Genomic DNA, 21,937 nt, shown 5'->3' on the forward strand with positions numbered 1-21,937 from the left:
TTTTTTTTTTGTGGGTCTGGGGATCGAACCCAGGGGCATTCTACCTCCGAAGCTACACCCCGGTTCTATTTTTTATTCTTTATTTTGAAACAGGGTCTCACTAAGTTGCGGAGGGCCTCACTAAGTAGCTGAGGCTGTTAGTGAACCTGCGATCCTCCCATGCCAGCGTCCCAAAGTACTGGGATGACAAGCGTGTGCCTGGCTCAAGAGATTACTTTTTCTCTGAGCTACAGCTCCACAGAGGAGAGCCCCCAGGAGCTCTGTGCAGGGGCAGTGTTCACAGGAGAGCACAGCTGGGCGACCCTGACCCAGAGGAGAGAAGGAGCGTCTCCCGCATCCCTCCCGCTCAGTTCTCCCTCCGACATGGCTCCTAGAGCCATGGATTGGCTTTGCCTCTCTTGAACTCTGTCTCGAGTGAGCTTCCGCACCCAGTGGCTTCTGCTCACCACTCTGTCTGTGACAAGTGCCTGTGTTGCTGTGTGTCGCCCTGGCTCATGCTTTTCCACGGGATTGTAGTGTGAATAAACCGCACTTTACAGATCCCTCTCCTGTGGGTGGCCACTTGAGTTATTTCCAGCTTTTGGCTGTATTACCATTAAAAAAAAAATTTTTTTTTTGTGGTACCACCAAAAATAAAATTTATGCAATTTATGATTATTTTTATTATTTATTATTTTTTTGGTGGTACTGGGGTTCCTGGAAGCCCTTCTACCTCCGGGCTATACTCCCAGACCTATTTTTACATTTTTTTAAAATTTGGAAACAGGGTCTCCTAAGCCAGCGTGCGCGGCTGGCTTCGAACCTGCGCGATTCTCCTGTCTCTGCCTCCCAAGCGCGGGGATTACAAGCGTGCGCCACCACGCCCGGCATATTTATGCAATTTAAAAGCACATCACATAAGAAAGTCTCCTCATGCCCTTCCTAGGCGTCCCTACAGTTATAATTTGTATCATCATCCAGGGTGTCTCTGTTTCTACTGGTTCAGATAGCAGTGCCCTCTTTTTGGTCTTATTTTATATAAATACAATGAAACCTTTCTGGAACCTTGATCCTCTCCTCCCACTTAAACACATATATTGAGGATCATTCTAGAATTCCATATCCACATGTACAGATCAGAGATTCTTTTTACAGGCTGCATAGTATTCCCCATGTGGAATTCCTTTTGGACTGTGACTTAATGCACTAGTCACCAAGGGGACATCTGGCTGTTCCCACCTCGTTTGTTCCTGTACATGAGGATGCGGTGCCTGCAGTTGGCCAGATGCTAAGTTCTCCACGTTGGCACTGTCGAGCTTTGGGCGTGCACGTCTCTGTTGTGGGGCCGTCCTCCTGGGCACTGTAGGGCCTGCCTGGCCGCCATCTGTGAAACACCAGAAGCACTCTCCTCTCTCTCCCCCAATTTGTGACAACCAGAAATGTCCCCAGACATTGCCATCGTTGGAAATGACTGAAAGGTTAAATTCTAAAATATAGAACTGCTGGATCGAACTGTACCTGCAATTAAAGGTTTCAGATCGCAAGGAGGAAGCAGGCATTCCCACGTATCGTGTGTGAGAGTTTAAACACGCTCCATGGTTTCTCTCTTACATCGCGGGAAGAGGTGCGTGCAGATCAGCCCCGGGCTGGGCGTCGGGTGTGACGGTGCCACACACTCGGTGAGAAGCTCTTGTGATCTGCAGCCTCCTGCGCGGCCGTGGGGGTGCCGGCTCTCATCTCTGGGCCTCAGCTCTTCCTCTGCTAACTGGGGAAAAGGCTAGCTTCTACCTCAGGGCCCTACAATGAGGATTAGATGTAATAAATGATTGTAATTCCAGTACTTGGGAGGCTGAGACCAGAGGATTGCAGATTTGAGACCAATCTCAGCAACCTAATGAGACCCTGTTTCAAAAAGAAAAGAACAAGCCGGGCGTGGTGGCTCACGCTTGTCATCCCAGCATTCGGGAGGCTGAGACAGGAGGATCACGGTTTGCGGACAGCCTCAGCTGCTTAGTGAAGCCCTCTGCAACTCAGTGAGACCCTGTTTCAAGATAAAGAATAAAAATAGGGCTGGGGGTGTAGCTTGGAGGTAGAATGCCCCTGGGTTCCATCCCTAGTACCACGAAAAGAAGGAAAGAAAGAAAGAAAGAAGGAAAGAAAGAAAGAAGGAAAGAAAGAAAGAATAAAAAGGGCTGGGCTTATGTATGGTTGGGAGACAGAACGCCCCTGAGTTCAATCATCAATATCACACACACACACACACACACACACGCACGCACACGCACACACACACACACACACGTTCTTAGCATGAGATTAGTCATTCATCGTGATTAGCAAGTTGTGACCGGCTGTCCTTTTACCCGCTTTTTATGGGTGGTGAACCGACACGCTGTTGGGTTCTGCCGGTCTCGCTGCGTGTCCCCGCGCCTGGCGTCGCCCTCCCCAAGCCTTGGTAACGCTGTCCTTGGCCCTGTCTCCTCCCAGGTCCTCTTCTCCAACATCGAAGACATCCTGGAGGTCCATAAGGATTTCCTGGCTGCCCTGGAATACTGTCTACACCCGGAGCCTCAGTCCCAGCACGAACTCGGCAATGTGTTCTTGGAATTTGTGAGTATGGGGCCCAGCCCCCGAGGGGCGGGCGGCTTTGGAGACTCGCCCTGCTCCCTAGACCAGCCAGCCGTGGGTCTAGCTGGAGCCGAGCGGCCATGGCGGCCCGGAGGGGCCAGCCTCCCATCCCATGAATGTGGCGGGTCCCCTGCAGACAGGAATTCTCAGCGTTGTCCTTTCTCTTGCTGTCGCGTCCGGCGTGGCCTCTTGCTGAGTGACCGTGTCTGTCCCAGCCTGGAGGGGCCACTCTGCCCCTGAATGGCCCACAGAGGCAGCCATGGGAGAGAGAATGACGGGGTGCCCGGCAGGCCCTGGTCGCAGCTGGCATGGCCGCTGGCTGGCCAGGGAGGCGCCTGCAGCCCAGTGGCCCGGCGCCCTCCGCAGCTGCTGGTCACAGAGGCTGGCGCTCGCCAGGACGCCTCTCTCTTCCTGTAGACCCCTAGCTCCCTGGGAATTGTGGGGCTGAGCCCACCCCAGGTGGCTACTTTCCCACACCCTCTCTGTGCTGCCCGGGACCCTCCTCACAGAGGGAAAAGTCCCCAAGCCGTGGGCAGTAGACCTAGGCCGAACTGCGGCCCCGCTCTGAGCCTCGGTCTCTTCTGCTGAGACATAGGGAAAATCACGCCTGCCTCCCTCAGCTGGAAAGCCTCAGAGAGGAAGACAGTCTCCCAGGCCTCAGTTTCCAAGTCTGTGAAGTTGGGACAGGGGTTCCTACTGTGTGGATAAAATGTGTTGATCTGACGGAAGAGCTCGGAGCCGCCCTGGCCAGGAATAGGCGCCCCCGAGATGTCAGCCCGGGACTTGGGAAAGGCTTTCTGGAGGTGGTGGCTTGGGGGCTGGGCTGACTGGGGGGCGCCACCTGCGGCTGGAGTGAGGAAGCGTCCTCCAGCTTGCAGCCACCCTGGGCCCCCAGGCGCCATGGTCAGTGGGTCCAGCTCACTGGTCAGGGCACCCCCCGTAGCCCCGAACCCAGCACACATCCTGCCTGGGCTGTGGGGGGGGGAGTGTTAGAGCCCAGCGGCCTGGCTGTGCACCCTGACCTTGGGAGAGTGCCCTCAGCTGTCTGCCTCAGTGTTCTGCCACCATCCCCGAACCCCACCTTCCAGGGCAGCTGGGAGCGTGAATAGAGGTGCCACGCCTCTCACTGGGGAACTAACGCTCAGTGAGTGTGCTCAGCCCTGTCTTGTTGGGTTCTGGGTTCCCTGCTCTTGGGCGCCTCCTGCGTGCCTCTGGGGGCACAGCTGTGTGCAGGGACCCCAGGACTGGGGTTGCCCAGGGTTTGGTGAGCATTCCCACGGCTGGGATCTAAGCACTTGGTACACAGGAAGTAGAGGAGGAAATGTTTTATTGGGGTTCCCGGTTTTGTTTTGTTTTGTTTTGTTTTTTTTTTTTTTTTTGGTGGTACTGGCGTTCCTGGAAGCCCTTCTACCTCCGGGCTACACTCCCAGACCTATTTTTTTACATTTTCATTTTGGAAACAGGGTCTCCTAAGCCAGCGCGCGCGGCTAGCTTCGAACCTGCGCGATCCTCCTGTCTCTGCCTCCCAAGCGCGGGGATTACAAGCGTGCGCCACCACGCCCGGCATGGGGTTCCCGGTTTTGGAGGTTTCGGTCTGTAGGGCCAGCTCGGAAGCGTAAGTGATATTGGTGGTCACGAGTGTGCGGAGGGACGCTGCTCTTAAATCACAGAGGCCAGGAGCAGAGAGAGCGAGAGAGAGAGAGAGCGCCAGGGGAGGGGGCCAGGAACTCGTGTCACCCCCGGGCCACACCCCTGCCTCTTTGCCCCCAGTGAGTCCATTCACACTATTTACCATCGATGGATCTATCCACCCTCGGGGCTCAGTTATTTTACCTCTGAACAGTTTTGGTTGCCGGTGTGTGAGCCATGCCAGGGAACGCTCTCTATCCAGACCACAGCCGTGGCCGCATTCTGGCTGGTGGGGTTCAGCGGGGCCCCTGGACGCCCGCGGGCCCGCCCCGCCAGCCTCCCAGAGCTGCGGTTCTCCCCCAGCTGAGACGCCCGCCACAGACCCCGGGCCTCCTCGCTCCTCTTCCAGGAACCTCCAGAGGCTCCCGCAGTGGGACAGAACGCCACCCAATCTACTCCCAGGACCTCGCTCCCGCCCAGCCGCACCAGTCTCCACGCTGTGCTGGAGCTCGCCGGGCCCTGTCCTGCCCTCCGCCTCTCTGCGAGTGGGTCCCTCAGGCACAGCGGCCTGTTCCCTGTCATTTATTTACTTATTATTTATTTATTTGTGGCACTGGGGATTGAACTCAGGGCATTCTACCCCCGAGCTACACCCCAGGCCAGTTATATTGTTTACGTTTGGGACAGGGTCTCTCGAAGGTGTGGAGGGCTTTGCTAAGTTTCTGAGGCTGGCCTTGAACCTGCGATCCTCCTGTCTCAGCCTCCACGTTTCAGGGAGTGCCCCCTCCTACCTGCCCTGTTTAAAGGTGTGAGGCTCGGCCCTCGCCACCGTATGACTTACTAGAACATTCTGCGTCTTTTTGTTTATGGCGTTTCCTTCTAGGGCGCTAGCGACGCGCAGGCAGGGACGTCATTCTGCTTGCTGTTCTGTCCTTGCATCTGAAACAGAGTGGACGGAGCCCAAGCTCGCTGCCCACTGGACAGGCGGGATGCGGGATGAAACCCTGCGGCAGGGCGGGACTCGAGCCTTCCTGACGGCCCAGCTCTGGGTCCTCAGGTCTTCCGTTTACACACGGAGGGTTCAGTGTTTGACACATCTGTATACTTCTTGTATTATCATTGATTCTTTAAACATTGATTCAACTAAAACCCTTTTCTATTTGGACATGGTTGGGACATGCTTGTAATCCCATTACTTGAGAGGCTGAGATAAGAGGATCGCAGGTTTGAGGCTAGCCTGACCCAGCAATTTAGCAAGACCCTGTTTCAAAATAAAAAGGGGTAGGGGTGTAGCTCAGCTAATGCCCCTGGGTTCAATCCTCAGAACTAAAAGGGAGGGAAAACCCCAAATTTTAAATAAACTTATTTCAAAAAGGGGAGTTTACGGCCAGGCCTGTAATCCCAGTACTTCGGAGGCCGAGACAGAATTGCAGGTTTGAGACCAGCCTCAGCAACCTAGTAAGATTCTCAGCAACCTAGCAAGACCCTGTTTGGAAACAAACACACAAACAAACAAACCAAAAACCAAAGGGCTAGGGCGGGGCGTGGTGGTGCATGCTTGTAATCCCAGTACTTGGGAGGCTGAGATAGGAAGATTGCAGGTTCAAGGCCAGCCTCAGCTACTTAGCGAGGCCCTCTGCAACTGAGTGAGACCTTGTTTCAAAATAAAGAATAAAAAATAGGGCTGGGGGTGTACATCGGAGGTAAAATGCCATCCTTAGTACTGCAAAAAATAAAGAGATAAAAAAAGGAAAATGAATGTCTCTTACTATAAATAGGAATGTTCTGGAAGGTACTCATAAGAACAGGAGGGCCAAACTATGTGTCCAGAAGCCCTTGGCACCGGCTCTGAGGCCGCAGCCTGTGCCGTGTGCTTCCGCCCCAGAGTTTAAACTGGTGTGAATTTGTCCTGTCACACCTCGCCGGGGCTTAATTGGAGCAATTGAAAACGGAGCCGGCTTCTCAGTGCGTGAGTCAGTGTTTGCAATTTAAAATTGTATTTTTAATTTAAAAATGTCACCCTCGCCCCTCTGCCCGGGCTCCTGGAGAACCGCTCTGAGTCAGGGCGTCTCGGGAGCGTGACGAGCCGCCCCGGCCGTGGGCTGTTTTGGAAGCTGGAGATGAGCGCGCAGGTGGCCGGAGGAGGCAGCCGGGGTGCGCGGGCCCCTCCGGCCTCGGGGCTCCCCGGGGCCCTGGAATTGGTCTGGCCTTGGGACCATGCCAGGGGCAGCCAGGGACTGAGCCTGCGCACCCTCGTGACCCAGGTGCTTGTGAGGTGTCCCGGGGATGGGCAGAAAGGCCCATGGAGGTGGCTCTCACAGACCTGGAGAGGGCTCCGCTAATGGCCGCTGGCGCCTCCAGTCCTTGCCCCGGGGAAGGGGTACCTCTGCCCTCGCACCCCAGTCCCAAAGGAAGAGGCCGGTCCACCCTCGTTCCTGTCTAGAAGTACTTTCCCATGGCCGCTGAGGCAGCACCCGGGCTGGGAGCTGGTGAGGGACCCCAAAGCTCTGGGGACAAGTGTCCAGAGAGGATGGGGCCAGGCTCACTGACTACTGAGTTTATCACACACTAGCACTGAACGCCCTTCTCTTTGTGCCAGGTACTGTGCTAAGTGTTTTGCACGTTTATGAATACGCCATGAATAACAATATTGAATTTCTAAAGGTGGTACTATCGTTGTACTTATTTTACCAGTGAGGAAATGTAAGTTAACAGTGCAGCGGGCATGGTGGCATATGCCTGTAGTCCTAGTACTCGGGAGGCGGAGACAGGAGGCTCACAAGTTTGAGGTTAGCCCAGTGACAGCGTTAACCTCTGCTACTTAGTGAGACCCTATATCAAAATAAAAAATAAACAAGGCTGTTGTGTAGTTTGAAGGCAAAACACCCCAGGCTTCAAACTCCAGTGCCCCCAGGCCCCCAAAATTCAGGAGGTCAGAGTTAGGATTGCTAGACTTTGTAAATAAAAGCAGTTTACCAAGGTAAAGTTGAATTTCAGGCAAACATCAGTGACTTCTTAGCGTGAGTTTGTCTGGAACATATACTAAGCAATTACCTGTTGTGCATCTGGGAGTAGAATCCAGCTGGGCATCCCGTTTTATCTGGGACCCTGGGCAGACGGCCTCTCTGTGCTGGTGAAATGGGATGACTTGGGGGGGGAGAGTCCCCAGCTCAGACAGGGCAGGAGCCCACATCCCACATCTGGGAGCAGGCTCTGCACTCTTGAAGGCAGAAGGGAGGCCCCGCGGCTCGAACCCAGGAAATGGGGTGGCCAGGTCCAGCAGGGATTGTGGCCAAGGCAGAGCACGCAGCAAGCCGCTGGGGTGTCTGGCCGGCAGCCGCGTGGCCGACCCTGACTGCCCTCTCCCTGCGGCTTCTGGGTGGTGAGTGATGGGCTGGGAGGCCTTGCAGAGCAGAGACCTTCCTCCCCCTGCAGGGACACGCAGACCCCTCCTGCGGGTCTGCTGGCCGTGGAGTGAGTGGTTTGAAGCAGATGGTCTCCACAGAGCCAGTGCCACCCCCGGGTTCAATGGACAGCTGCCACCACCCCAGGAAAGGACAGATCCTTCCTCCCCTGGCCCAGCTGCAGCTGAGCTGCTTTCCTCCTTCACACCCCAAACCTGCAGCCACACGGTCTCCACCCACCACATCTGTGTGCACAACCTCGGGGCCCCGCGTGGGGCCGATGGGAGGAAGCCCGACCCTCGGACTCTTGGTGGCCCACGTGGGCAGGGCTTCCCGATTGGCAGGGTCGGGCTCCAGGAGAGGCTGTGCTCCGCAGGACCGGGTGTGCTCTGGAGAGCAGGATGTCGCCATTAGCTAAAGTTGGGTTTTAGGCTTCAAGCCGGAGGCCCCTGTCCTTCCCACAGGCCGAAGGAGAGGTTGATATTGCAGACCCTGTCAGAGGCGGGGTTCAGGGCTCGAGCAGTAATGTCTTACCACTTGCTCCCCTCCTGCGCCTGTGGCAGACATCACTAATCAATCACAGTCCCAGAGGCCTTGTCACCCACGTTCCAGCCAGCATGACCATTGATTGGGGTTGACAGGTGAGAAGAAGCAGATTGTCCCTGCTTCCCAGCCTGGCACAGATGGAGAGGGACAGGGAGACCATCCCGTCACTAGGCTTGGGTTCATGCATTTTATTTTCTTATCCTTTTTAGGTTTTGCTTGTTTGATACTGGGGATTGAACCCAGGGGCGTTCTATTTTTTTTTTTTTTTGAAACAGGGTTTCATTAGAATGCTGAAGTCTTGCTAAGTTGCTGAGGCTGGCCTTGAGCCTGCAATCCTCCTGTCTCAGCCTTCTCAGTACTGGGATTGCAGGCATGTACCACCATGCCTGGCTTCTTCTTCCTTCTAGAATTTGCCTATCAAGGCTGTCTTCACTGTGAGTGACAAAACACCAACTCAGATGGGCTTAAAAAAAAAAAAGGACTTCTTTTGGCATCTATACATGAAGTGTTCAGGCATAGCTGGGTCCAGGCACCTTTGTGACATTTTTTAGGACCTGATTTTCCTTCGTCCCTGGGCTGTTTTCCCGGGTGTGAGTTTCAGTCTTGGGGGAGATGCCCCGCATGGTGGCCAAGGTAGCCCACGGAGCTCTGAGCTGCCCGCGTAGCCACAATAGTTCAAACAGAACTTCTCGTCCCGTCAATTCTACCCAGAGCCCTTGAAGGCTCTCATGGGTCACATGGCTAGTGCCGGCAGGACAGAGAGCTCTCCGATTGGCTGGTTCTGGGTCACATGCTTGTCTCTGGTGCCTGGGGTCAGTCTGGGAGGAAGCGGGAGCTGGTTGGAGCTCTCAGTTCTTCCCTGTTTTCTTGCTTTATTCACCCAACAGCTGTGATGCCTGCTCTCTGCCAGGGACTTCTGACCCTGCTGCACCTCAGCAGGGAGCCCTGCACTCCTGAGATCAGCCCCATGGAGCTTAGAGACCGGGGGCCCCGGACACACACAGTACAGGAACGAAAAGTCAAACGCGTGGTCAGGCCCTTCCCTGAACACTGCCTGTCCACTCTCCAGCTGGGTACACCTGGAATCCCACTACTTGGGAGGCTGAGGCAGGTGGATTGCAGGTTCGAGGCCAGCCTTAGCAACTTAGGGAGACTTTCTTTCAAAATAAAACATAAGGTGGGCTTGGGGGTGGAGCTCAGAGGTAGGGCACCCCCGGGTTCAGTCCCCAGTGCCACACACACACACACAGAACCCCACGTCCCTGTCACCCTCCCCTGCCACTGCTGCCCAGAACCTTTCCTGGACGGTGCGGGCCACACTCAGAGGCCCAAGCTGGTTCGCTCTGTGTTTTCCTGTTTCCTGCGTGGAAGGATGGCTGCAGCGTGTTTAGAAACGAGACGGGCTGCTGGCGAGGCAGGTCCACCTCTTCCTTCCTTGGTTTCTTGGGGTCTCGCGAGCAGCCCGCGAGGCCCAGGCCCTGCGGCCCTTCCTCCCCGGCGGCCTTCCCAGGACATCCTTGTTTGGGGTTTGGCAGCTTTTGTGAGCCCTGTGGACCAGGGATGTTCAGTCAAGAGCTTCCTGCCTAAGGAACCGCTGTCTCTTCCAGTTCGGAAGCCATGACTGATGGACACAGGCTTGGTGACCCACAGGTGACCTCGCGGCTGGAGGGGGTCCAGCTCTGGGCTCATGGGGGCAGCTGGAGGTCAACAGAGCGATCCCCCTGCCACGATAGCTCCAAGACTTTTTATTAACACCACTTCACTTTGGCGGAAACTGAGGAACGGGAAGGTCAGGTCACGGGCCCGAGTTCGCAGAGTTGGGGTTCCAGCCCAGGACGCTTGGTTCCAAGTTCTTGTTCCCCAGTCTGTGCTACTGTCCAGAAGGCCATCAAGGCTGTGGGGTGCAGCGCCCGGGCGTGGGGAAGCCGGGGCCGCCAGGGAGCGGGGCGCCCGCACCTGACCCCTCCTGCCGTAGCCGCCCTGCGTGACCGTCTCCCGCTTCCCTTGCAGAAGGACAAGTTCTGTGTGTACGAGGAGTACTGCAGCAACCACGAGAAGGCGCTGAGGCTGCTGGTGGAACTCAACAAGATCCCCGCCGTGCGCGCCTTCCTCTTGGTAAGTGTGCCCGCGCCCGCCTGCCCCGCCTCCGCCTCGGGATCTCTGGCCCCAGGCGCCTTCAGCTGCGCCCGGTGTCGGATCGCTTCCAAAAGGGATCCGCAGGCTGTTTCTGAAAGTGGCCAGAGAGAGGGTTGCTTGCGTTTCATACAGGTCTTTTCACGATGGCTCACCCCGTGCTCCTAAAGCCATCGATATCTAACTGCTAGCGTCATATGTAAACGGATGAGCGTGCTGTGTTCCAGTAGAACTTTATTTGCAAAAACAGGCAGAGGGTTGGATGAAGGTAGACTTGGCCAATTCCAATTGGTCCTAATATAAGAGGTATTGGTAGCAGTAATTATTATTACTACTGCCATTATTGGTGAATGTGTCCCAGTAAAACTTTATTTGAAAAAAAATCAGGCAGAGGGCTGAATTAAGTTCGACTCTGTCAATTCCTGGTCTAAAGTAATAATAATAATAATTACAGCAGTAGCAGTAATTATTATTATTATTACTACTGCTATTACTAATAGCTACCACCATTAGAATTACTAGCATTATTAGGATTTAAAATTATAAGTGAAAGGAAAATCCAGTTAAAACTGGCTAAAGCAGCCAGGCATGGTAGTGCATACCTGTAATCCCAGTACTTGAGAGGCTGACAGGAGGATTGTAGGCTCAAGGCCAGCCTCAGCTACTTAGTGAGTTCCTCTTCAACTTAGTGAGACCCTGTTTCAAAGTAAAGAATAAAAAAATAGAGCTGGGTATGGTGGCGCACGCTTGTAATCCCCGTGCTTGGGAGGTGGAGACAGGAGGATCGTGCAGGTTCAAAGCCAGCTGCGCTGGCTTAAGAGACCCTGTTTCCAAATTAAAAAAAAATATAAAATAGGCGTCTGGGAGTGTAGCCCAGAGGTAGAAGGGTATCCAGGAACCTCAGTACCACCAAATAAAATAAAATAAAATAAAATAAAATAAAATAAAAAAATAAAAGAAATAAAATAAAATAATAGGACTGGGGGTGTAGCTTGGAGGTAGAATGCCTCTGGGTTCCCCAGTATCACAAAACAAGAACAACTGGCTCAAGCAAACAGTAACAAAAACAAATTCACTAGTTCACTTTTCTGGGGTGCATGAGACCTGAGGCTTCAGGAGCAGCAGAATGTGGGTGCTCAAATCGTGTCGTCAGGAATGCGTCTCGGGGCTCTGCTTTTCTCTGCACCGGCTCCATTTCCAGGAAGGTTCTTCCCAAGAGATCGCTTCGCAGCCTGCAGAAGCTCCACACCGTTACTTCCATAGCGGAGCGATTTCAGAAGAAACAGAGCTCCTCTGCCTCATGGAAACAGCAAAAATCCTGGGGATCCTTGGGGGGTAGGGTCTGGCGCCCTTAGCCGAGCATGCCTCAAAACCGTGTCCCCCCTTCCAATTGCTGTAGACAGAGGGACTGCACGACCAAGAGATGGAAGGCAGGGTCGGGTCCACCCACACCACAGGCCCCCAGGGGAGGGTGGATCCCTAACTGACAGCTGGTTTGCCTTTTTGGGAGTGGCCGTTGGTCAGGAACTGCGGTAGACATCAGGCTGGTCTTCCCGCACCTGGAGAGAACATGGCAGGTTCTGCCTCATGAACTCCTATACATCTTCCAGACCGGTTTTTTAAATCAAGTGTGAGTTAAGATACATGTTTTTCTGCTTTGCAGACGTTGAAATGAACAATTAAAGATGGGCATTTATTTCTCTCTTGTATTGACCGTGTGGTTAGAGAAAGTCTGGGGGTGGTCTGGGGACAAGGGCCTTAGGGTGTGACCACTAATGACATGGTCCAAGATGACCTTTTATCCTAATCCTGGTGGTGGGATGCAGGAAAGGCAGGCAGGAAGGCCAGGGGGGCACACGCTTCTCCTTTAAGGTCCTTAACAGGAAGCTGCACAGGCCTCTCCACTCGCACCCAGAACTTAGTCACATGACCACATCTAGCTGCAAGGGAGTCTGGGAAATGGCAGCTTTATTCTGAGCCCAGCTCAAAACTCTGTTGTCATGGCTGAAGAATACTTTATGGGACCCCGCGTAGCCTTTGCCAGAGGTGATTTTTATGATTTTAAAATATTAAAGCCGGCATGGTGGTGCGCGCTTGTCATCCCAGCACTTGGGAGGCTGAGACAGGAGCATCGTGGTTCCCAGACAGTCTCAGCTACTTAGTGAGGCCCTTTGCAACTCAGTGAGACCCTGTTCCAAAATAAAGAATAAAAAATAGGGCTGGGGATGTAGCTCGGAGGTAGAATGCTGCTGGATTCCATTTCCAGTTCTGACCTAAACATCTTCCAGACCGTTTTTTTTTTTTTTAATCAAGTGTGAATTAAGATACATGTTTTACTGCTTTGCAAACGTTGAAATTAACAGTTATTTAGTTAAGATGGGCATTTATTTCTCCCCCCAAAATTAAGTGACTTATTATTAAATTATTACTTATTATTAAATTATCTCCCCCCCCCCCCAAATTAAGTGACTTCCTAAGGATTCGTGTTTGAAGCAGTTGAACTCATCAGGGGTCTGGCTGGCCTTTCACCTCAAAATTCCCTCTTGCTCCGTCTCCCGCCCCTTACTGTTGGCCTTTCCACAGAGAAACGCAGGACTGCGAGCTGACACAGCACAGGGGACGCTAGCCAGGTTCCTGGAGAGCCAGACTGTGTAATAAGATTCCCATTCACACCTCTCAGTGCTCAGGCCCCAGCAAAGTGTTTTCAGAATTCTGATTCAAAGCGCGGGGCATTTCCTTCAGGAGAGAACGCAGGCTGCTTGGCCCAGGGCCCGTGAGCGCCGAGGGGGGCAGATCGGCCCGACCGGTTGCCATTTTCATCTCGAGTTCATCAAGCTTTTGCCGCTGACGGGTTTTAGCCTCGTTCTCTCAGCAGCGTCGCGTTTCTGGGTTTGCGCTTAGGTGTAGAAAACCCGTCTGGGCTGGATGCAAAGAGGAAGCTGTGTTAGCGTGAGACCACGTGGGGGGCGGAGAGGGCCACGCCCGCCCTACCTGTTGACGTGGGGCAGCACTGCCCTGCCTGGCCTCCTGGCCTGGCCTCCCACCCAGAGAGCTGCTCCCCTGGCCTCAGATGGGCTCTGGGCAGCGGGAAGGTGCCAGGAGGGCAGGAGAGGGGCGGGAACAGGGACGGGCCCTGCTTTCTCTCTCCTCCCTTCCTTCCTTCCTTCCTGGTGGGCCAAACTGCCGTTTTCCCAGCGGCAGCTGGGCCGGCTCTGGCTGGCAGGGGAGGACGTGCGGGGTGCCAGCACACGTGCCATCTGTCTCCCTCCTTGCCGGCGTCTCCCAGCTCTTGGCCACCTGCAAAAAGAGCTGTCACGAGCCGGCTGTGGGACATTAAGGCGCTGGGAACAGACGGGCCGGCTCTGTGCTCACGGGCGCCTCGCTGAGCCGCGGGACGGGGCGTCACTGGCCTGTGCTTGTCAGTTACGTGAAGGCGATGGTGCATGTATTCACCGGTCGGATAGGGATCGTGGAAAGTCCTGCGGATACAGCAGTGGACAAAGCAAGAGGCCCTGTTCTCACGGGAAGGCAGGTCGAGGAGGGCGCCCTAAGCGGCGCATCAAGGCGTGCTAAGGTTTTGGGGAGCGGTGGAGGGAGTAGAGAGGCGGCGGGATGCTTTGTGGGAGTTAGGCTGTGGCCGCAGTCAGAGCTTGGTGTTTGGAAAAGCGACGTTGTGGATGGCATTTAAGCAGAGACGTGAATAAAGCGGGAGAAGGAGGCAGCAGGTACCTGGAGGGAACGGAGTTCAAGGAAGGGAAGGGCAGGTGCAAAGGCCCGGAGCTAGGAGCGTGTGAGGCACAGCAGGAAGACAGGGTGGCTGGAATGAAGAGCAAAGGGAGAAGGTAAGGCCAGCGAGATAGAAAGGGGGCGATAGTATCAACCTCTCAGCCCCTGGATTAATCTGATTTTGATTTATTTTTCTTTCTTTTGGTGGTACCAGAGATGGAACTCGGGGACATTCTCCCTCCAAGCTACACCCCAACCCTTTTAATTTTTTGTTTGGAAACGGGGTGTGACTAGGCTGCTGAGAGCCTCACTAAGTTGCCGGCTGGCCTTGAACTTGTGATCCTCCTGTCTCCACCTCCAGAGTTCTGGGATTACAGGTGTGCACCACCATGCCCGGCCAGTCTGAGATTTTTTTTTTTTTTTTTTTTTTATGGTGGTACTGGGATTCCTGGAAGCCCTTCTACCTCCGGGCTACACTCCCAGACCTATTTTATATTTTTTATTTGGAAACAGGGTCTCTTAAGCCAGGGCGGCTGGCTTCCATCCTGCGCCATCCTCCTGTCTCCGCCTCCCGAGCACGGGGATTACAAGCGTGCGCCACCACGCCCGGCTGAGATTTTTCAAAAAGCCTTTTTATGGACACTAACACGCATGCAGCACAGGGTCTCACAGGATGATGGATATTTCCGTGTCTCAGCACCACGGAAGTGCAGTGGAGATGCGGACTCAGAGTATCCCAGAGGGTCCCAGTGCTGCTTTTCTGCCTTGCCCTCTGGGCCTCCAGAGGTGACCCCTGTGCTATTTCTTTTACCACAGATGGGCTTTCTCTTTTCTAGAACTCTCTGTGAGCGGAATCAGGGTGCTTTGGGGTCTGGTCACCTTTGCCCGACACCATGTCTGCGAGCTGCGTCGGGGCGGGCACGCGGCCAGGCTCTGAGCAGCGTGGCAGCCAAAGGCTTGAGCTAAGTTGTACCCAGGAAGGCCCCCTGGACCATGTGGGGCCAGAGGAGGGCTTGCGTTACATTTCCCAGGGCTGTCTGAATAATTGTCACAAGCTCGCAGCTTCAAACGATTGCATTTAGGGGCCGGGCGTGGTGGCGCACGCCTGTCATCCCAGTACTTGGGAGGCCGAGACAGGAGGATCATAGATTTGAAACCAGCCCCAACAACTTAGGCCCTGCTCTCAAATAAAAAATAAAATAGGGCTAGGGGTGTAGCCCAGAGGTCAGTGGTCCCTGGGCCCAATCCCTCTACCACAAAAACAAAAACATTTATTCTGCATTTATTCTGATGGTCTGGAGGCAGAGGTCTGAGGTCAAGGGTGAGCGTCCGGAGGCTCAGCCTTTTCTCTGCCGGCCCGTGCGCCCAGGGGCCCCTTGCCTGCGGTCAGGTCCTTCCTGTCTCTGCCCTGTTTCCATGCCCTCTCCTCTGTGCCCTCTCAGCTTCTCCCTACGACCCTGGCCATTGGTTTAGGTCACCCCTTCGTCCACTGTGACTTCATCTTAACTAATTACAAATGTCCAGACCCTGCTCTCCAAACAAGGTCATGGTCTGCGGTTCTCGGGCATGGTGTCTGGGGAGCTGCCGGGCGACAGGCACTGTCCAGGCAGGAGGCGGCAGTGGCCAAGGACAGGGAGTGGCCACTGGGTCCCCAGAGTGTGAAGACCCGCTGACACAATGCACCCTGTGCTTGGCTTTGGGATATACATTTGAAGGAGAGGCGTCCAGGATGGCTGTGGGGCTCGGGGCCCAGGCAGCGGCCAGGTGGAGTCAGTTTCCCCAGATGGTGCAGGCGGAGCGGCCACGGGAGCCAAAGGAAAATCCATTTGCTTGTGTGAGCTGGAGCTGGGCGTGGTGTGCACGCCTGTGAACCTAGTACTTGGAGGTGGACACAGGAAGATTGCAGGTTTGAGACCAGCCTCGGCAACTTAGCAAGGCTCAGCTCCCTAGGAAGACTCTGTTATAAAACGAAACAAAACAAAGGGCTAGGGGTATAACTCAGAAGTAGAATGCCTCTGGGTTCAATCCCCAGTACCGCGTGTGTGCGCACACACGCATAAATAAACAAGCAAAGAAAATAATAAAGATGCTCACGGACAACCAGGCAGGAGTGTCGGGTGAGGCAGAGAAATAAATCTGAGTGTTCTCAGCATGAAGGTGCTGGGAAAGCCGAAAGCCGGGCCTGGTGGGGTCCGCCAGGGAGCTTGTGGTCAGAGGGCGGCCCTGGTGGCCAGGGCGTGATGCCGCCGGGAGCGGCCACCCTGTGAGCGCAAGACTGGGCCAACCGCTCTCACCACTCTCCTCCTGTTGGTGTCCGGCAGCGTAAAAAGAGGGTGATGAATGGCCGCTCTGTGTGTGTGTGTGTGTGTGTGTGTGTGTGCACGTGCGTACACTTTTTCTCTTCTTTTAAATGCAAATAAAATGAACCAACACTTTCTCGTGTGCTTGGGACAGGGGAGTGTGGTTGGCGGCTGTGCCAGTCCACTGAAAGCGCCTTGATCCTGGACAAAGATGCCGCCCTTCCCCTGCCAGGCCCCCGGGGCTTCTGGAAAGCTCTCCTTGTCCCGGCCCCCGGTTCCCTGCCCGGCTGACTTCACCAGGGCAGCTTGTGGCCAGCGCTGGCTCGGAGGACAAAGGCCTGAGTGTGAGCAGTGCGGGCCCGGCATCTCCCAGCTGCCGCGGCCTGGGTCCCCATTGGCGCCAGGGGCAGGCGCGGGTGTGAGCTGCGCTGCTCAGCGGGCACAGGGACCGGGTGGCAGGGTTCTGTTTCTCCAAGGAGAAGGCCCACTACGATCCCTGCCGGGCATGGAGGCTGCCCTGGGGCTCGGGCGGCCGTCTGGGCTGGCGTCCTCGAGGCTGATGGGAGACACCTCACGTGCTTATTCTTGATGCTTGAGTACAGACGTGTGGGTGTGTGTCTCACTAGAGTGTACGCAGGGTGGTTCCCGGGGCTTGGAACTGTGCCCAGCACCGGGTAAGCTCGCGATGTGTATTTGGATGAATGAATGATAGGTGAGCCTCCGTTTCCCCAGGAGTACCGACTCATTTCCATTCTGGCAGGGTGGTGTGCAGGGGACAGGCGGAGATCCCTCCACTGCTGGGGGTGCCTCGTTCACTCCTCAGCCTGCGGATTCACTCTCCTACACATGTGCACGAGCGCGCGCGCACACACACACATACACACACAAATAAATAAGCAAAAAAAAAAAAAAAAACCCTAAAAAAGATGCCCATGGACTGCCAGGCAGGAGTGTCGGGTGAGGCCGGAGAAATAAATCCGAGTGTTCTCAGCATGAAGGTGAGACCTCCTGAGCCTTGGACCCAGGACCAGTGACCACAGACACATAGCCCCTGGTTGCTGTCACCCACCCACAAAACGCATTCTTGAGCCGGGCGTGGGGGTGCACGCTTGTAATCCGGGAGGCTGAGACCAGAGGATCCCGGTTCGCAGACAGCCTCAGCTACTTAGGCCCTCTGCAACTCAGTGAGACCCTATTTCAAAACTAAAAAGACTAAAAAAATAGGGCTGAGGTGTAGCTCAGAGGTACAATGCCCCTGGGTTCCATCCCTAATACTCCCCCCCCCCGCCAAAAAAAAAAATTTAAGTCAGGGCCCTTCCAAAGGAGAGCACAGGACCTACAGTGTGGTTCATGGCTGCCTGGAACACACTGTCTGCTCTGGGGTTCCAGGAAGGAGTCCTGGGAATCGAGCCAGGTGGGGGCTGGGCTGGCTCTGGGGAATGGACACCCTTGGGGCAGGGAGTCTGGCATTCTTGTGCCAAGCCCGGGTGCTGGTCGGCCTGCCTAGCTCTAGACCCAGCCCGTGGCTGGGGTGGTGGAGCCTCTCCAGCGCCCGTGGTCTGTGACGTGGGAATCATCATGGTTTCAGTTGGCAGGGTGGCTGGTGGTCAGCGCGGAGGCCTGCTGGGCCTGTGGTCAGCTCCTGGACACTGTTAGCAATGCTCGGTGATGGTGAAATGTTGTCGTTTTTATTATTGGGGGTGGGGAGAGAGCACTGGGCCGGAGGCTCGAAGGAGCAGAGGCGAGCGCGGCATGGGAGGCTCTTGGCCGATGGGCGGGAACAGCGGCTGCTGCGCACAAGGGATCACGATGACTGTGTTTGGATCCTGGCAGAGCTGCCCTGAACCCGGCCACCAAAACATGGGTGGTTTAGAACAGCATCCACGCACCTATTTCCCGGGCAGAGAAACACAACTTCTGGGTGGTGGTGCACGCCTGGAGTCCCAGCACCGGGGAGGTTGAGACTGAAGGATCTCAGGTTTACGCCCAGCCGTAGCAACTTAGCGAGGCTCTCTGCAACTTCCTAAGGCCCTGTTTCAAAATAAAAAAAAGAAAGTCAGGCTGGAGGTGTAGCTTGGCGGTTGAATGGCCCTTGGTTTAATCACCAGTAGTGCGCGTGCATGCTTGCACACACAAACACACACACTAATAATAATAATAATAATAATAATAATAATAATAAAACCTCTTTATAGTTGAAGATTCTGTTTCACTTTCCAAATTTCCAAGTCTCCGCCATCGAGGTAACCCGTTTTGGAATTAGGTACATTTCTTTTCCGTGTGTGTCATCCTTTTCAGCTGTTTATATGCCCCCCACCCCCAAGAAACAATCCCTAGTTGTATTTTTTTGTGTCTTTAAAGTTGACCTAAGTGGGTTTGTAGCTGGCGTTACTTCTCCTTTTCTCTTTTGCTCAAGAGCGCGTTTTGGGGTTTATCTCTGTTGTCACGCGGGGCGCTAGTTCTCCTGGGTCTTATTGCTGTGCCGTTGTACGAACGTGCTGTGCGTGGATTTAAACAAAAATAGCATTTTCCTCTTCTCCAGCTAATGGCTATTTAGGTTGGTCGTTAGATTTTGTCCTTCTAAACAAGAAATGTTGACCGTGCATGTTCCCACCTTCTGGTGTCTATGTGAAAGTTTCTCTACACCAGGAGTTGGCAAGCTCTTTTGCAAGAGACTAGACAGTAAATATTTGGGGTTTCACAACTATTCGGGCTCCATTGCAGCGACTGGACTCCACTGCCAGAGCTTGCACGCAGCCAGAGAAAACATGCAATGGACGCCTTTGGTCCAGAGCCGTTTTACCCCTGAGCTACACCCCAGCCCTTTTTATTTTGAAACAGAGTCTCGCTAGGTTGCTGAGCCTGTCCTCAAATCTGCGATCCTCCCGTCTCAGCTTCTTTCATCCCAAATACTGGGATTACAGGCATGTACCACTGCACCTGGCTCCCGTTTTTAAGACTTTACCAGAACAGGAAGTAGTCAAGATTTGGCCACTAAGCCATTTGTCTGCCAACCCCCAGTGCAGGCTTGGTGCTGCTGTGGACTAGGCCTCTTTGCACTCGTTGAGTTGTCTCCCAGGTGCTGGCCTGTGGCTGCGTTTTGCGAGCATCTCCCAGGAAGATGTGAGGGCTCTTGGCCACTTTTTTTTTATTTTTTATTTTTTATGTGGTACTGGGATTCCTGGAAGCCCTTCTACCTCTGGGCTACACTCCCAGACCTATTTTTATATTTTTATTTGGAAACAGGGTCTCCTAAGCCAGCGCGCGCGGCTGGCTTCGAACCTGCGTGATCCTCCTGTCTCTGCCTCCCGAGCGCGGGGATTACAAGCGTGAGCCACCACGCCCGGCTCTTGGCCACTTTTAACAAACGTCTCCTGTCCCTTTGCAGAGCTGCATGCTACTGGGAGGCCGGAAGAGCACGGACATCCCCCTGGAGGGTTACCTACTGTCTCCCATCCAGAGGATTTGCAAGTACCCGCTCCTCCTCAAGGTGAGACCTGCCTCCGACGCTTCTGTCCCTGCAGCAGAAGTGACAGAAAACCTGGCTCTGGCCGGCTTCAGCGAGGAAGGAAATTTGTTAACTCGGGGACTGAGAAGTCTAGCACAGCGCTGGCTGCAGGCCAGGCTGGATCCAGTCTCCTTCCCTCCACCCCGTTGTTTTCTGCCGCTCAGCTTTATTTCCAGTGTGGGAGCAGATGGCTGTAGTCACCCAGGCCTCGCACCCTCTCAAGTTTAGAGTCGGTGGGAAAGAGTGTGTTTCTTTTCTAGCAGTTCTGCTAAAAGTCCTCAATTGCTCAGGCCCTGGCCATCTGTGACAGGGAACATCCCATTCCAAATGGGTTGGGCCGTAGTCAGGTCCTTTGACTGGAACCAATCACATGCAGCCTTTCTGGGTGCCATTTATTATCTTCCAATCGGTTGAGGCCTTTCTTGATCCCTAAGCCAATCACTCCAGCCAGGTAGTGCTGTGCTCTGATTGGCTGAAACATGGCCCTATGCTCCACTCTGATCCAATGGCTGTCAGCAGGATAGCATTCTGCTCTGATTGGCTAGGATCCAGGTCATGTGCTCTGCTTCTGAACCAATTACTCTGAGCTTGAGCTTGGATCTTGTGTCCAATCTTGAGCCAGTCACTGGAGCTCACGTGCCCAGTGACCCAAAGGGCCCTTCACCAAACTTTGGGCTATTTGTGGCAGGCAGGAAGCGGGCGTAGGTGTTGGGTCGGTAAATCACCGCCACCATCCTTTCACTGGCTGCGGCCTTCCCTGTCCACCCGCCCTGGTCTTGGTCTGGCAGACCAGGGTCACATTTGCTGTTTGCCTGGGACCCAAGCAGGCCTAAGTCCCAGCTTCAGAGTGGACCACTGGTCAGATCCTCAGCTGGGCGGGTGGCTCCGCCTCCATCTGCCGCCCCAGCCCAGGGCTTCCAGCCCTTGCGGACGGCAGCTTGGCTGCAGCCTGTGCTGGCCCTGACCCGAGTCCTGGTATCTGCCAGCCATGCCCTGGGTTCTCTGCTGGTGGTTTCATCTGGTGGGTGGTACCTCATTCATGCAGCTGTTCACTGGGCTCCCAGGGTTCCTTGTTTCGTGAGCCAGAAGGAAAAGGGGAGGGAAGGTGCTAGAGGGATCTTGAACGCCCCTTCCTGCCAGAGAAGATGGGCAACACTGGGGTCTCTGGGCTGGACAGGACCCCACGCACCATCTCTGCCGTTTAATGCAGGCCTCAGCTGTGTGCAGGGTGGGGTGGCATGGCCCCCCACCCTTGTGCCTGCATTCAGAGGACCCCCTCGAAGAGCCTGGCCACTGCTCTGATGCCAGGCAGTGAAATGCCCAGGCAGACGCTCATGGCGCACTGGGCATCGGCAGCTGGCGGGCCCAGGTGGCTGTGGAGTTGCTTCTTGCCTCTGTTTGATGTTCCTGTCAAACTGGAATTAGTCACTGGTATGGTCTTTTTTTTTTTTCATTACTAGGATTTGAACCCAGGGGCAGTCTACTTCTGAGCTGCACCCCCAGCCCTACTTATTTTTAATTAATTAATTAATTTTTAATTTTGTGGTACCAGAGGTGGAACACAGGGGCTTTTCTACCCCCGGGCTATACTCCCAGACCTTTTTTATACTTCATTTGGAAACAGGGTCTCACTAAGTTGCTGAGAGCCTCACTCAGTAGCTGAGGCTGGCTCCGAACCTGTGCGATCCTCCTGTCTCAGCCTCCCAAGTGTGCGCCACCATGCTGGCTTATTTTTAATTTTTTTTTGTTTTGAAGCAGGGTCTTGCTAGGTCCCTGAAAGTCTCGCTAAATTGCTGAGGCTGGTCTCGAACCTGAAATCCTCCTCCTATCTCAGCCTCCCAAGGACTGTGATTCCACAGGCCACCGGGCCCTGCTAATTGCCAGTACTTAGAAGTCAGTACACCATAGGGTACTAGGGCGCAGATGTGCAGTGCTGTGTTCCGGAGGCCAGATCTTGCCAGGGCCTGTTGGGCACAACCTCTGAGCTAGGAAGAGTGTTTACATTTAAAAAGGGTCGTAAACAGAAACGAACAAAACAAAAAAACAGAGAAGAATATGCACGGGAACCAGATGTGGCCAGCAAC

The 21,937-nt window shown here is 54.5% G+C and overlaps 1 protein-coding gene across 1 annotated transcript in view; it reads left to right on the forward strand.

Annotated features, from left to right (window-relative positions):
• The window catches only part of PREX1 (phosphatidylinositol-3,4,5-trisphosphate dependent Rac exchange factor 1), a gene marked incomplete at both ends in the record, with an annotated part of 172,120 nt that overhangs the window by 76,481 nt on the left and 73,702 nt on the right, over positions 1-21,937 (forward strand). Inside the window, 3 exons of the mRNA XM_080716490.1 lie at positions 2,467-2,589; positions 10,197-10,301; positions 19,734-19,835. Of these exons, the coding sequence (XP_080572616.1) occupies positions 2,467-2,589; positions 10,197-10,301; positions 19,734-19,835 (330 nt within the window). The remainder of the gene's footprint in view (positions 1-2,466; positions 2,590-10,196; positions 10,302-19,733; positions 19,836-21,937) is intronic.

The sequence above is a fragment of the Muscardinus avellanarius genome, assembly GCF_963383645.1.
Source record: "Muscardinus avellanarius genome assembly, chromosome: 19".
In the NCBI taxonomy this organism is placed as follows: Eukaryota; Metazoa; Chordata; class Mammalia; order Rodentia; family Gliridae; genus Muscardinus; species Muscardinus avellanarius.